Genomic DNA, 16,167 nt, shown 5'->3' with positions numbered 1-16,167 from the left:
TGACAAAAGAAGAATTGTTTGAGTGCTGAAGACTCTCAGTAGTTTTAGGATCATTTTGATTAGTCAATAGAACCATCTTGTTAAATTAAAATTGGTTTACTATAAATAGTGCGTTCGTTGTTTTCACACTTTTTTCTAGTAAATAATATATTGCTGTGAAGAATTTACAAAAGTCCTTAGTCTTATGCATTCAAATGCTGCGCAATCCTTACATTGCCAAAAAATAAAGGCTACATACTGCTCTCGATCTGTGTGTCAAACTCCAGTATGTCAGTGCAAGTTTGGTGCACAGATCTAGGCCTGGCCACAGTTCTGCATCATCACTCTGCACTTTCTACTGCAAAGTAGTGGCAACACAAAGGCTCTCCTGGAAGGCCACCGGAACCAATAATGGTTAAGCAAGAAGAGATCAAAAGAGGATATTGTTTTTAAACAGCCTTGAAAGTCCATTGTGTGTGTCTTCACGCACATATAATGTGTGGTTTTATATATATAAATATATACAACACATACACACACGCATATATAAAATACTCATACAAACACATGTACTCAGAGGGCCTTACCCTGAAAACTGTTACTCAGGAGTACTACCCCTCAATAGAACTGCGCATGTAAGCAAGGTCTTGTATAGGGTCCAATATCCCAGCGATTTCAACAGGAGTTTTGACTGTGCAAACAATGCAGGATTGGGCCCTTCCTAAGTATCTACCTTGTTAATCAGAGTCCAGAACTCTAGAGCTGAGCACTCTGGCTCCGATCCAACAAAGCGCTTAGGTGTGTGCTTAACTTTATGCCCGGGACTGCTCAAGTGCTTAAAATTAAGCATGTGCTTAAGTGCTTTGATGGATCACAGCCAGAGTTCTCACAGCCTTGTGGATAGTGCCCATAGTCAGGCAAAACTTCTGCTGATTCGAGTCACATCTTTGCCTGAAATAAGGACTGCAGGATTGGGTCCAGTAAACACAGGCTTTCCTCTGGCCTTGTATGACCTAAATCTGAGTTACATCACATTTCTACCTGTGTGCGCTACATAAACAAATACTTAATACACTGGACAAGTAACTCACTTAAAGAAAAAGAAAGAAAGAAAGAGGGGGGGAAAAACACTTGGCACAAATTTCTTCATATAAAATAACTGACAACAATAAAACAGCCAGGTAGACCAGCCCCCTAATAGCAAATGGTAGTATATATAAAGAGCATCAGTCCAGTTAAATCAAAATATGTAATGAATAGATCTCCTGTGATTTCATTATATAAATGCAAAATGGAGCAAAAAATCAGAAGCACCGGATATAAAAAAAATAAAGCGATAAAGAAATGAGTTACACACAGAGCCCATGAGTTTTAAAAAGTCTCCCCTGCATTTAATAAAGCATGATTAAAAAAAAAAAAAAAAAAAACCACTAACAGATGACTTGCAGATCATTTATATTTATCTCTTATTATAGAAGACATTCTGTGTTTAAATTGAAGTATTGCTTAAACTAAATGCCCCCTCTGCTGGGTCTATAAGCCTAGGTGTTAGTCAACAAAATGTGAAACCACCAATAAAAATTACATACCATACAATTTTAAAGCATTCTGATTTTTCACTCACCACAAAGAGATAAATAATCAAGACTACGAAGCTGTAGGTAAGAGCAAAATTTCTGGGCCTACTTAAAACAAAAGAGAAACAGCCAACTCAGGGATGGAGAAAATATATAATTCCACTATTAAATGAGCACTTGGAAAGGGTTTTATCTATGGGACTTATCAAACCTAGACCCAACCTTGTACTCCTTATTCAGGCATCAATGGTATTTTTGCCTCAGTAAGGACTGAAGACAGAGACAATGTAATAATTCACAACTGAAATATTATATCTGTAACTTTTCAAAAATTTTGGGGGTAGTGGGTCTCAGGACAATATGTATTTAGTGCAACTTCTAACGTACCAAAAGCTATAAAACAATGAACTTTATATCAGCTCTGAAAAGGGGATTAAAATTATTGTCATTTCTTGCTGTACATTCAGTTTATGTTGTCTTTCAGACCACCAAATTAGAAAGCAGGATTTCCTATGGAAAATAAATTGAGCTAAAAATGGATCAATCCTAAACCATATATTTACAGGTTTTTGACATATTCACAATACAGTTTTGTATATGCATAAAAAATGAGCATCTTGGACACGTTTTGTGTCTTACCATAGACCTAGAATGAACTAATATGTTAAACAATTTGATACGTTTCCATTTCTGTAATTTAATTGATAGATGAACATATTTTTGCACTGTATCAATTAAGTCTGCAGAGGCAAAGAGAGGATGAAACTACAGATAACATCTATCTTCATTGGCAACAGGGTTTAGACTTCTACCAAAGCAAAATAGATATATAATACGAGTATAGTGGATGTATCTTTTCAGGGCTATTATATTCAAGAGGACCCATTTAAAATTATTTAAATCATCAAATGAAACACAAGTTATCTAAACATCAGATTTTCTAATTTTATTAAAAACTCACAAATTTTATCCAACATGTTTTCTTTCATACAGTGAATGGTCTAATATGCACTGGAGGTCACACAAGCTTAGGTTTATTAGAACAATAAAAGACATATGAGAAATTTAATATATAAAGAAAAAAGTAGCAGCTGTTGACTGCATATTTGACCATAAAATTTAAATATTTTGGACTTTTCTTTTAAAGACACAAAAATAAAACCTGTGTGGGTCTATATAAGTCATATTAACAATTCCATGAATGTTCAACAGGACTAAAAATTAGCAAAGATGTTTGTTTGTTTAACCTTGTAACACTTAAAAAAAAAACAAAAAAAAAAAAAAAACACTTGCTCAGGTTGTTGGTGCAAAGCACCTTACAGTATTTGTGCTATATAATTACTTTATTTGGCAACTGTCTGGTTTTCATGGGTTTTTTTTTTTCTTTGCCTTCTGTAAACAACACCTTTTACAACTAGCACAGTGAACCACAAGCCCTGCAATCTGTCATATAACATCTACAGAAAAGAAAGTGATATATTTTGGTTGGTTGCTCAAAATATTTTGCTTTTGAACAAGAGGTTCTAAAACAGGATTTATTAGTAAAACATTGAACTCCTGAATTTAACATTCTACGTAAACAGTTGACTGTTTTTAGGTCAGTAGAGTCTTTTGTTTAGGTTTTTTTTTTTTTTTTTTTTTTTTGTGAAGGTAGAATACTTTTTTATTTGTTTGTTTCAAGTCATTTTTAGTGAGAGGTCTGGTTGGCGACCTTTGTTATTATGAGGATTTTTTGTGTGTGTAGCTTTGTGAAGGTAGAAGAGTTGATGCTGAGGGCTAACATTTAGTATTTGTGATTTTGGCAAAATAATTAAAAAACAAAAAGTCCCACCTGATAGTCAGCAGGCTCACATTTCAGAAGCTAAAAAGAGTTTGTTGTTGTTGTTGAACTTTCTGAGAGACAAAATTAAACAAATTCATAATGCCAGAACCATCCTTAACTAGCGCTCTTCACACTTCCCCCTCCCTTTCTTTGACCTTTCTTTTGTTCTTTTTGTTTTTTAAATGAAAAGCTCCTAAGGATTGTGGCTCTTAGGGTGACATCCAACAGGGTATTCAACCTACGCCATCCTACAGCACAGCAGAACTTTACTGTACAGCTTCACCAGTGTCTTTTCAATGGTACCAAAAAGTGTCCTTTTTTTGTTTGTTTGTTACAACCATATTATGAAGATTGTCCCGATCTATAGCAAAGCTTGCCTTGGAGTGATTTGGATTCAGTTAATTCCCAAGGTAAAATTGTCTTAGGGCAAGAGAGATGTTATATTTATTCATTTCTGTACACCATAACATAAGCAGACTAGAAGATCATCACTTACTTAGACCCAGTTTGTTTTAAAGCTACCACACAGCTGCTTCATTCATTTCTGGTGGATGTGACAAGTGATTGCCATAATTAGCACCACCGTTGACGGATATTGAAGAAAACGGAGGACTTGGACCAAAAACTTCTGCAGACATGGAGTGCAAAGAACCTGGCAGGTTGGGCTCAGGGCTGGGTGAGTCTCCAGGTGGGTGGGACATTATGTCAGTGAAGCGCTGAGCCTCACTGGAAGGGTGGTGTCCGGGTAATGGGTGATCCATTCCACCCAGAGGAGTTCCTGATGGCCCAGAAGAGGGCACAAATGGGAGATCGACTGGCGTCTGAGCTTGAGATGAAGGGGGTCCTTGTGGGAAGAAATCATAATTGCTTCCAGGGCCATAATACTCGCTCTGATAATCTACCAGACAAAGAGAGAGAGAGAGAGAGGAAGAATAATGCAAAGGAACCAAGTGTAAAACAATAAAAGAACTAAATAGGGCAAACTAGGTGCCTTAACCTGGTCCAAAGCTAACTAAAATCAGTGGGTCTTTCCATTGAGCTCCTTGGGTTCTGGATCAGGCCCTCAATTAGGCACCTAAGCAAAGCCCAATGGGCAGATGTTCAGAAGAGCTCAGCACCCAGGTAGACACCTAAATAAAGTACCTTGGCCCCAGTGAGCACTTACTTCCCAGTTGAGCACAATGGGAGCTGGGTGCTGAGCACTTTTGCCAATCTGGCCACTTCATTCAAGTGCCTAGAGAGGTGCTAAACACTTTGAAAAATCTGGCCCTGAATGTGGATTCATGTGCTTAGCTTCAGGGAGAGGTTGGCCTGTTAGTGTATTTCATTCCCCAGTGGGGGGCTGGCTGGGCTAGCTGCTGTACAATCTTAAACACCCAGAGTACCTCACCTGCTCCAAAGAGCTCACAGTAAGTAAAGGAATTTTGGTTTCTTAAGGTGCACAGGTTCTATTTACTTTGCCCAAGCAGTGATCTGCTTCATTTTCAAATGTTGGCAAGTCTGGAAAGGAATTCCAACCTTCTGTCTCTCTCAAAAAAAAGTCACCATTTCGATAAAACAAAGAAAAATAAATGCACTGAATTTAAAAGCCAATACTGCTTAGCTGATATGATATTCTGCATCTTGGTCCATTGGAAAGACTTGGTTCAAATTGTTTTAGCAGGAGGGACCCATCCCAGTTGATCATGGCCCAAAGAACACATATAGCACCTTTCCTAATTGTCCGTCATTTGATCTACTGAAATGTCCTCCAGCTCTGTTCACGATGGAGCTTTCACACCACCTCAAATTACTCTGGCCAAAGAATGCAGGGGAAACTTCGTCAATTTAAATAAAGACAAAAAGGGAAAGGGACAAGGATGAGCAGTGAATGACAGTGAAATTAACCAGAGGACCGTTCTTTTAGAAGGTTTCTGAAAACAATACTGACAGATTCTGTTGTTTTATGCCCGGTCCTTATTCCCACTTCAGGAAAATGCCACGGATCAAAGAGTTTATTTCTACACAGAGCCAAGCTGACTGCAGGATGGAACTACACAGACTCTGGCTCACTACATTTGATTGCATTCTTCATTTTCTGTGCTCTCCTGTTCCCTTCATTCCTCCGGCCCCCAGACTGGTTTTGCGAGGCTAAAGTGTTTGTTTATTTCCCCCACGGCCCTTTTGTGCACCAATTCCAGCGGGAGTGGAATGGAAGCCTTTCTGCAGCTAAAGTTTCTACACATTCTCTCTCAGGAAGAGCCCAGGAACAGAGAGGTATATAGCCTTCCCCTTTCCCTCTTCAAATCTTTAATTGGAGTGATTCATTAGTGGCAGCCAGAGGTTGATAATCAGTCCTGATTTCACAACCAGCCCCCTCTTTTGTATTTACAGGGATCTGGGAAATAAGTCCTCTACCAACCGGAAATGTTAGAACTTCTATGCTTCCCCTCCGAACATTCAACACAATCAAACAAGCCCTCCTCCTCCTTCCCAAACTCTGCCATTAGATTTCAACTTGGCTTTGGAAAGCAGGGTGTCCATAAATAATCACAGAGAGTGCTCAATGGTTTATGCAAGATTTCTGGAGATGAAACAGTCCTGAAGGAGAGAAACCTCCCATAAGAATAATAGTCAAAGCCCAGGTAGAGAGAAAATCCCCACCACCACCTACTACCAAAAACGACAAATGAGAGCAGCGGCCATTCTTAGCTGATTGGTGACATGTTCAGCCGCTTTCCTTCCTGGTTTTTAAATTCGCCCCCGCAGGTTGTGTGTCCCTACAGCGGGTTAGGGAGCTATGGGCGCTCCTTAGGAGAGATCCCACGCACTGAAATCCTCCTCACTAAGTAAAACAGGGAGAAAGCGTTTGCTTCTACGCTGCGCAGGGGTTTGTGTGGAGTGTCTCCTGCCTGCAGCTGTTCCAGTGGGGGTAGCTGTGATTGTGCTGGGTTTGTTGGGAGGGGGGCGGAGGATCCCCCTCTTAGGAGAAATTTCTTCCCCTTCAAGCCGTGCCAGCTGTTGGGGGGGTGGGGGGGAACCTGCCCTGACCTTTGCTTCTCTTCACCTGCGGCGCCTTTCTAGCCCCGCGGGAGGCGTCTCTACCCGGCGCTCTTACCCACCTCCATAGAAAGAGAAGGGCCCGTTGGGGATGAGCTCCCCGGGCTCCAGCCGGTCCACCAGCGGCCTCATCCTGCGGGGGCTGCGGAAGAAGGCGTGCCGGCGGGCCCCCAGCGCGCTTAGCTGCTTCATGCGCCGCTCCTTGGAGCGCCGGTTCTGGAACCACACCTGGGAGCAGCAAGGAGACCGGATTGACAAAGAGCCGCAGCTGCCGCCTGGGACAGGCTGATCCCCCCGCCCCATGCAAACTCGCCAGCCGGGGGCAGGGAGGGGAGCCTGCCGCGTGCCCTGCAACCCCGCTGGCCACTCCCTCTCCAGCCACCCCGCGCCAGCTGCGTCCACACAGAGCCAGGGTCGTGTGTGCGCACCACAGATGTCCCGCGCCCCCAGACCTGCCCCTCTCACAACACGTCTACCCGCAGGCTGCCCTTAGACATAGACAGCCCTGCAGAAAACCCAGACACACCAAGGCAGAGGCACATATAGATCTTTTATCTCCGCCCCCCCCCCCACACACAGTTTAACACCCTCCCCTGCAGAACAGACCCCTGGACCCAGCGCACTCAGTCCTTCACCAAAGGGAAGATTTTTATCTCAGGTTCAAACTGCCCCCAGCCAGGAACTGTCTCTTTAGTCTATGAAAAGGGAGGCAGGATTTTGACTCCCTCTGGGCGGCTCAGCCCCCACTTTCCTAGGGTTAGTTCTTGTTTTTGTTTTCTCTTTCTCCCCGCATTCCGCTCCGGTGTCAAGCCTGTGTCGGTCCCGGGATGCAACCGAATTAGGACGCAGCACCTCTTTCCCCCAAGCAGGTGGAGGGTGAGGGACCCTCCGCAGAGCCCCGGGGGCAGGAGAGGAGGCTGATGAATTGCCAAATGCGTGAACCCATCTGGACGCTGGTGACAGCCTGTATATCACTGGAGGCAGGCTCCAGACAGCAACGGATTTTTAGGGGCTTTCAGGCCCCCACCCCTGGGAAAGCCTCATCTTTTCGGACTTGAATTTTCAACCCCCCCAATACAATGAACTGACACCCGATTTGTAACAGCCCGTGCGAGAGGGCAGTGTCAGATGGGGGTGGATTTCAGTCTCAAAATAAATACAGGACCGCCTAGAAACATTACTGGAAAGGCTAAAAAAAAAATTTTCTCGGAATCCCAAAGAACAATTTCTCCGAGTGCTTCGGAAAGATTAAAAAAAAATATTTTGTCCTTGGAGACGGATTCTGAGAATGTCTTCGAGACATTTTAAATAAATAGTTGTGCTTTTTTTTTAAATAAAAACAAAACAAAGTCCCCAGCGCCTTAACTCCCTGGGTCACTAATTAACTTCAGTGCTCTCACATACTGGGGTGGCGGGGCTAAAGAGCGCAAAACCCCGCTCCAGGAAAACAAAGGCGGATGGGATGTTTCTTTTAAGGGGAAAAAAGCTGATACCGATTTTTTTTTTTTACCAGATATAATAGGGCTCAACCCTGTAATTTTTATTCAGGCAAAACTCACTGAAGACCAGGTTTAAACTAAGTGTCTGTTGTTCTAATTTGAACAACGTGTCAGATATATTTCCCATGAACAATAAAACACAAACATTCATCTGTATACACACATATACACATTATATTTACACATACATACATGCATTATATATATATATATATTATTGTGCGTATGCATATGTAGAGTGTATATTGTATGTATATGAATTCACACAAATATATATATAATTGTGTGAATTCATATACACACAATATACACTCTATATGAATTCACACAATTATGTGTATATATACCTCTGTGTATGTATGTGGTGTGTATATATACACACACATATACATAATGTACACAGATACATCCTTTATTCAGATAGATATCATACATACATCTACAAACAAGCTAAGTAACATATACACGCACAGCTCGCTGTGTGTAGACACATATATTCGTGTCTCTATATATATCTAAACTGTCCTCAAATGTACAGTCCGTGTTGAATTGAACATTTCAAATCAGGCCCTGGGTTCTTTGCTTATCGCACTCCAGCTGCAGGTCAAGAATGATTGAGTTAATTCTTATTACCCTGACAAGATTACTCCTAATTATCCTCACACTGAGACTTTCCAATCTAACCTCGCCTTAATGGTCCTTTAACCCCCCATTACCCCCAGCGCTGCGGGTTTATAAACCTTTTAATAATTCCAGCGCATTGTCATTCTTATTTATCCATTAACCCCTCACATTTATGGTTATTAATTTCGATACCGTTCGCAGCTTCTTTAGCACTTTCCGCAAGAAGCGGGTCGCCTCTTTTTTTTTTTTTTTTTTTTTTGGTTAAATAAAGTCTGTGCCCGGGGTTAGGAGCCAAATCTCTGCAGTCTTCACTCGGGCAAAACTTCCCTGGAGGACTGCGGGAGTCTTGCCCGGGCGAAGGCTGCCGGGTTGCACCCCTGGAAGGTGCACAGGTCACTGCAGGAACAGGACGGGTGGGACTATTTCCAGCCAGTCCACATTTCAATCAGTTTGAGAGTCCGCCTATAATGTCACTCTGGAAATGGGAAGTTTGTTTTGTAAAAAAAAATCTTGGAAAGAATAACGCGGACTCAGTATTCCTCGACCTGTTCATCTTTCAAACCAGCGGGTACCCCTTAGTTTGGGACGGATGATTTGCTCTGTAGGAGGCACACTGTCAACATGACAGTGTATCCTGTACAACTCCCTTTCCTCCATTTCTTCCTGGCCATTTCTCCCAGGCTGATCGTACGTTTTCCTTTTCCTCTTTTCTCCGTTTTCCTGCAGAAAGACTTCCTCTGGGGGCTTCCCCATTTTATGCTTTTTGTGCGACTTCCCTGTACATATGCCGCGGCTCCTTTTTGGAACCACGTCAAAACGTTTGCTGTTTCCTATATCTGTCAGGAGCCACATGAAAGGTGGATGCAAAATGCATGAAAGGTTTTAACCCTCTCAAGGATCTCTCGACCCAGCCCCACAGGAGGAAGTTCAATAAACACCAGGCTCTGAGCACATAAAGCAGCTGTTTATATTCATTAGGGTCAAAAACGTATATTTCAATTATATATATACAGAAATGCCCAACTAGAACTCTGATTTCCCTTTTTTCCCCTTCTTTTGTTTTGGAAACTGACCAGTATCCTAAACACACAAGCCTTTGCTTCCCTTTATTACCATGACTATGGGAGGTAGAAATAGGTCTCCTGCGATTCTGTGCACAGAGTCGCCAGGGGCTAGATTCTCACCCCGTTGATTTGAGCGGACAGAGTAAGGACTGCACAGCGTGGGCAGGGGGCTGGGTATCTTGCCCCCCTGGAGGCTTTTTGCTACCCAGGGGAGGCATTATTATAAGGCCCGTCTCTTTAACTCGCTTGGCAAGTCAGTCCCCTCTCTCCCCTTTCACTGGGCTGGTACTGAACTGGAAAGTGCATCATTTGGAAGCTTAACTTTTAAACCAGCCGACTTGTATTTTGGGAGATTTGTTTGGAGACCCCACCTGGGGCCTGACTCAAAGTCAACAGGAGCCTTTCAGTGGGCTGTGGATGGGGCCCACGATTAACCGACTGGAAACCCCTCCTCCCAAACACACTGCTAGCAAGCGAGCTGTACGCACAAACTGCCCCCGGCCCCCCAGGTAACCGAGGCTGGGACTGGCTTTTGGTACCTGTATGACTCGCATGTTGAGCCCGGTTTCTTGGGCCAGCTGTTCCCTGATGTGCCTGGTGGGTTTGGGGGTCGCTGCGAAGGCTGCTTTCAGAGTTTCAAGTTGTTTGGCTTTGATAGTGGTGCGGGGACCCCGCCTCTTGGCCCCCAGGTTCTGATCATCATTCTCGTTGTTGCCAGCTTCCTTGTCTGACACGTTTGCGCTCTCCGAGTCTTTCGCGTCGTCTTGGGAAGGGTCTTGGGAATCCGGAGACAGACTGGGGTCACTGCCGGTTGTGGCTGGGCAAAAGGAAAGGGGTGGGGGGGGGGATCACACTCACATCGGCTGTGCTGAGCATTGCATTCCCCCGACCCAAGGCGCTGTAACACGGGCGTGTGAAGGTGAGACAGTTTCACGTGCACCTTGAAAACCTTCAGCACTTTCCCCCATCTTGCGCCCCCTCCCCCGTCCCTAAGGCTCGGGGAAGTGCATGTGTTTCTCGGATCTTTCCTAGTTTTACTGGAAACTTGAATATCATAACCCACTCCCCACAACAATGAGCATGAATTTAAATGCAACATCCATTGATTTTGAAGGCCAGAAGAGACCACTAGAATCAACTCATCTAAGGCTTTTTTTAAAAATATACCTCGGTGTCAAAAAAGCATTAATTGTATTTCAGAGCATTAGATGCAGGTGGGATTAAATACAAATAAAATACATTTCCACTTTTAAATCTACCTTTCACAGCTGCAAATGTTTATCAAATTGATATTTAGTATTGGTTTCTGCAAAGCAGCACTCATATTTTGCAAGGTCTCACATCTATTCCTCTGCCATGATTCTACTTATATGGACTCCAAATGCAACAGTTGCAAAATTCCAACCGGTACAATATACCGTGTATCAGATTGCAGCAGTTGCTGGGTAATAACATTGCCTGAAATAGTTTGCACTGTTCCTCACAGACTGCTCAAGAATCGTTCCTGTAGGAGTCAAAATTCATGCTCTGAAAATATTGCCCAGTGGCATCAATCCCGTTCTCCTTTTCTATTTAATAAGACGTGATAGGGCGCATGTCACTAGCTTGGGAGACTGGTTATAAAGTCAGAATGTAAAGGGACAGACATCTCTCAGCCAAGATCCCCCGCACAGAAGGCTCCATGTTATTACAAACTGAAACAAAACCGACTATGTATAGTCTGAACAAATATTTGTATTTATAATGCACTGTCAGTCTGCACCCGACAGTCATTTCTGATGGTAAAAATGTACCGTTCAAAAATGAAACGTAAGTTCACAATTAAAAACAGTAAATTACTACTGATCTTCTCCTTGCAATGTGTATGTTGCATTTCAGAGCAGCACCCAAGTTATCAACGCATCTGCGAATCAGGACAGTTTCCTGCTCCCAATTTAGCCTCTATGATAAGGGGAAAGTTGAGCTTGCTGAGGGGTGGCCCAAAAATCTTTACTTGCCAATATACATATATAAATAAATAACAAGGGAAAGAAAGAAAGAAAGAAAGAAAGAAAGAAAGAAAGAAAGAAAGAAAGAAAGAAAGAAAGAAAGAAAGAAAGAAAGAAAGAAAAGCAATTTTGTAGAACTTTCCTTACACAAAGAGGGATAAGAAAGAGGTCCCCTGGAATCTTCAGGTTGCTTAAAATACTATGGTGTGTATGTGTATCTATGTGTACATGTGTACACACACACACACACACACCGAGAGAGAGAGAGAGAGAGAGAGATCCAATGCCCACTAAAATCAAGGAGAGCTCTCAGTGGGCTTTGGATCAGGCCCCCAGTGCCAGACATCCCTCTGTGCAGACCCAAGCTGTATTTTAGCCTTTGGCCAAGCAGCTGGTAGCCTGGCTGGAGAGTGACAATGGCAGAGGTCTCCTCACCTGAGTGCAGGCTGTTCTCTTTGGCAGTATTGCTGTTATTTAGGTAATCTTCTTTGCAGACAAACTTGTTCTCGTCGATAATATAGAGCTCCTCGCCGGTGGAGAGCTGTTTGTTACACATCATACAAGTAAAACAGTTCAAGTGGAACACTTTGCTTCTCGCCCTCCTGACCAAGTCGCTGGGGGAGATCCCCTGGGCACAGCCAGCACACTTGGTCCCAAAACACCTGGCAAGGAAGAGAGAGAAAGGGTGGAAGAACAAACACCAGGATCAGCGCGTCATCTGGGTGACCCGAAGGACCCTGTACTAGCAATATTTCAAAATTAATTGTTTTCTTTTTGTTGGGGGGGGGGGAGGAAGCAGGAAATAGGGCCACATTTCGTTAAAACTGCTAAACTTGTATAAATGAATAAACCCAGCCCCCCCAAATCGCCTTCAACGAACATTTTAAAAAAGCATTTTTTCCTATAAAAGTGCAGTATTGATCCATGCAGAAAATGTCCTCCATTATATATATAGTATCTCTATACTGAATTATGTGTTAAAAAAGAAGTGATCTGGGAAGAGGATATATTGCTGGAAGATTAATTAAAACATTGGAGCTGGGTTGTCGAGAGTTTCCCCTTTAAACCTTGACACATTGATTAACGACGCTCTAATAAACATTAAGCAGAATTTCTTATATGTTATCAATTTGTCAAGGGCCTTGCATTGTGTGTGCGCGCCCTGGATGGAGGGGCTAGGTCTATAAAGACTGTAGGATTGCTTGGCACATAGGAAGGCCAGGTGCTTGCATTTGATCGGTCACCACTTAAAAACTCCGGGGGAGGGAGGAGAAAGACAACCGGTTCATATATTTTAGCCTGGTTATATAATATTAGCCTTTTGCAATAACACCTTAACTCCTGGTACGGATGAAAATATAATGCTTGTTTTAAAATAACCTATTTCCACGTACTTATAATAAATGTTGCCATCTGCCCTACAGGCCTGTCTATGAGCATTTATACACGTAGGACCATTTAAATTATTTTAAAAGCAGGGGTCTATAAATCTTCCTCTGGCGTTTAACTGAATAGAACACAGATCCCCGAGAAATATTTGCAGCCTGTGGTTGGGACCTACGTTTTGCAGCACGGATCTGACAAATATTTGCACTTTACTCGGTTTGAGGACTTTAAACCATTTTTTTTTTAAATACGAAAGCCACCTTAGCTGAACATCCCTTGGCAATGCGGAAATGGCAGAGGAAAAAGGAGAATGCAAACGAGTACAAATCAGAGCCTTTGTGTTTCTGTATATTGAAATCAATAGATCCAATTTAATTTAATAACACATAAGCAAGACAAGGAAGGAAATTTACATGAGAGGATTGTGCGTGTGAGTCAGGCACACGCTCTCCGCAAAGGGAGACAGATCCGGCCTTTCCATTTCCATAGAGGGGACAATTTACAAGGGGGGAAAAGACCCCAAGGACAATTTCAAGAATTAGGAGATTTTTACAAGAGAATAAAATTTTGCGGAGAGAGTCAATTTCCGCGGTCCGAGCTCTCTCTCGCCGACAAGTCAGTGTGGACTGGCCCAGGCCAGACCCGGGAAGTTGAAACCCTGGTATTGCTTCTCTTCAGCATGGCAGTTTGATTCACTAGAATCACCTCGGGGTTGAGGGGTGCTCTCATCCCAGAGCCCTGGATGCTGGAGCGGGGAGGGCGGGAAGGGAGGAGGTTGGGAAGTGTTTTTCTGACAGGGATACAGGATGGGATGTGGATTGTTACAGCTGCTGGGTCGGGGGTGGGGTAAGAGAGGGATTTGTTTGTATACAGGCAGCTTCCTCTTGGAGAAACACGTTTATTATTCAAATCCAGTTATCACATATTTACTAAAAACCGCAGACAGATTTAACGCGGCAGCCTCCACACAGACTTCCCCCAGTTCTAGCTTTGCCCGAGAGCCTTAGATAGCAAATGTGTTATTTCCTATTGAATTATCACTTCTGAATACACAGGGGCTGCAAACGGGCACAAGGATCTCCAGACAAACTTTTTTTTGGGGGGTGGATATTTCTACTGTAGATCGCGTGGCTGTTAAAAAAAAATCTTAATCAAGGCGGATACTGCATTCCTCCCGTAATATAATTTAAGCAACATCCTCACTGATAAGAAGGGGATCATACTCCCTAAACAGAGCGCTGCCTTTTCCTTTCATTATCAAAGTTAAATGAAGCCGAAGAGAGTGTGATTTTTTTAAAGTCTCTCAAATATACAAATAATTGCACTTGTGATATTAGCTATTGGTCATTATAATGCACGTCAGTTGGCAGAGGCAAACGTGGGAAAGATTCTTGTCTCCTCTCAGAGGTCCATATTTTAGGGGCTTTTTAAAAAGACTGGTTTGCCTGGCAGCAGCGAAAACTGCATTTTATCCGGGCCTTTCAACGCCCAGGGCTCCCAAGAACTTTATGACAAAACTCCGCTAGGCCAGGTTTTCTCCGGACTGGCAACGTAGGACAAGGGAGAGATCACTTATATGATCTTATTTTAAGGATAACGCTGTAAACCTCTGGCCAACGATCATTTTAATGCCCCGCGTAAGCCCCGGGGAAATATTGTTAAATATATGGGGGCTACGCAATTCTTAGATTTCTTTTAAAAGTTTTAAAAGATGGGGGAGGCTGTTTCAATGGATAATCGTTCCTGTTGGGTCTAGGATGACAATACAATATAGTCTGGTGATCCTCATGTTTGCAGGTAGACTAAATAATACGAATTACCTCCCTTTCCCCCAAATAAACAACAACAAAATCTCGGGGAAGTTGTAAAATGTTATGGAACTGCGGGGGGAATTAGGTCTAAACTCTAATTCTCTCGGAAGTGTAGCCGAGGGAGGTGAGCAGCCGGCTTGCGGCAGAGAACTGTCCTTTGGTAGCTGATTTAGACAAGTCTCTGCGCCCACTGGGCTGTCATTAAACGCTAGAGACGGGGGTGGTTTTTTCCCAGAGGAAGAAGCCAGTTCTAGTCCCTGCCACGCTCAAATCAGCCCGCGCCTTTGAAATGGGCACCGAAAGAAACCTCAGCTGGATTTTGCTTTCGTTTCTCTGACTTGTATTTTCTGGGGGAGGAGAGGAGGATCGGGGGTAGATCCATTTGGGGGAGGGGGGGTGCCCGGGTCTCTCAGGAATCTGGCCTTTTAAGGCGCACCCAAGAAGTCACTAGTTCAAAGCGAACTTTGGAACTGAAGTTTCTTCCCCGCTCTGCGCCCACAGGCCCGGCCCTGGACGGACACACGCCAACGATCCGCGAGAACCTCTCCGCTCCAGGGGCGATGGCCAGCCGAAGAGGTGACCCCAGCCGCCTTTCTCCCCTCCTCTTCCTCACACATTTCCCCTTTGCCAAGGCAAACTCATGCCCGCCCTCTCCGCGGAGCGGGGAACATTGCAACAAACCAAAAGGCCCTCCCTCCTTTCGCACCCTCCCCACGACATCACCTTGAGCAAGGGAGCTGAAGGAGATTTGTGTGCGTGTGTGTGTGCTGGGGGGAGGCCCAGGATGGGGAAATACAAAAATAAAAATAAAAAAAAAACATCGCTCCTATTAAAAAAATAGGTTAAAAAGGAGAATTGTGAGCCACGGCTTCCGGCGGGGAGTCCGGTACTTACCGAAAGAAGTCGTTTTTGCAGTAAAGCTTGCCTTCTCTGGAAAAGCATTTCTCTGTCAAATTGCATTTACATTCACAGCACTGAACACACTTCACATGCCAAGCCCTGTCCAGTACATTCAACAAAAACCGGTCCAAGATTGGCCGTTTGCAGCCGGCGCAGTGCACCATTGTCTTTGGTTATTTTGAGAGTGGGGGGTTTTGGCTCCCAGATGTCAAGCAAAAAAAAAAAAAAAAAAATTTAAAAAGAAGAGATTACACCAGCGTCGGTTTTTGTGTGTGTTTAAAAAGCCTTGGAGGAGAAAAGGGGGGAAGCAAAGGGGGGGGGGGAGGAGGAGGAGATCTTCTTTCAAATGTCCTAGCAGGGGTACACAAATACCAAAAGAAAAGAAACAAAAACAAAAAAACACCCACGGCCCAGCTTTTCAATACAACAGCAGAATCCCGGCCAATAAAATAAATAATAATAATAAAAAACCAACAAT

General features: G+C 43.5%; 1 protein-coding gene across 1 annotated transcript; it reads right to left on the bottom strand.

The window, feature by feature from the left end:
• Positions 1 to 3,896: 3,896 nt before the first annotated feature.
• LHX1 (LIM homeobox 1) lies at positions 3,897 to 15,853 on the bottom strand. Its single transcript, XM_065418401.1, has 5 exons — positions 15,684 to 15,853; positions 12,028 to 12,254; positions 10,144 to 10,421; positions 6,480 to 6,645; positions 3,897 to 4,276 (listed from the first exon to the last, which is right to left on the bottom strand). Exons 1-5 carry the CDS (start codon positions 15,851 to 15,853, stop codon positions 3,897 to 3,899), a joined length of 1,221 nt encoding a protein of 406 aa, XP_065274473.1.
• Between the last annotated feature and the right edge of the window lie 314 nt (positions 15,854 to 16,167).

The sequence above is a fragment of the Emys orbicularis genome, chromosome 17, assembly GCF_028017835.1.
Source record: "Emys orbicularis isolate rEmyOrb1 chromosome 17, rEmyOrb1.hap1, whole genome shotgun sequence".
NCBI lineage: Eukaryota > Metazoa > Chordata > Testudines > Emydidae > Emys > Emys orbicularis.
Note: the sequence above shows the minus strand (reverse complement) of the source record. Positions and strands in the feature narration are given on the sequence as shown.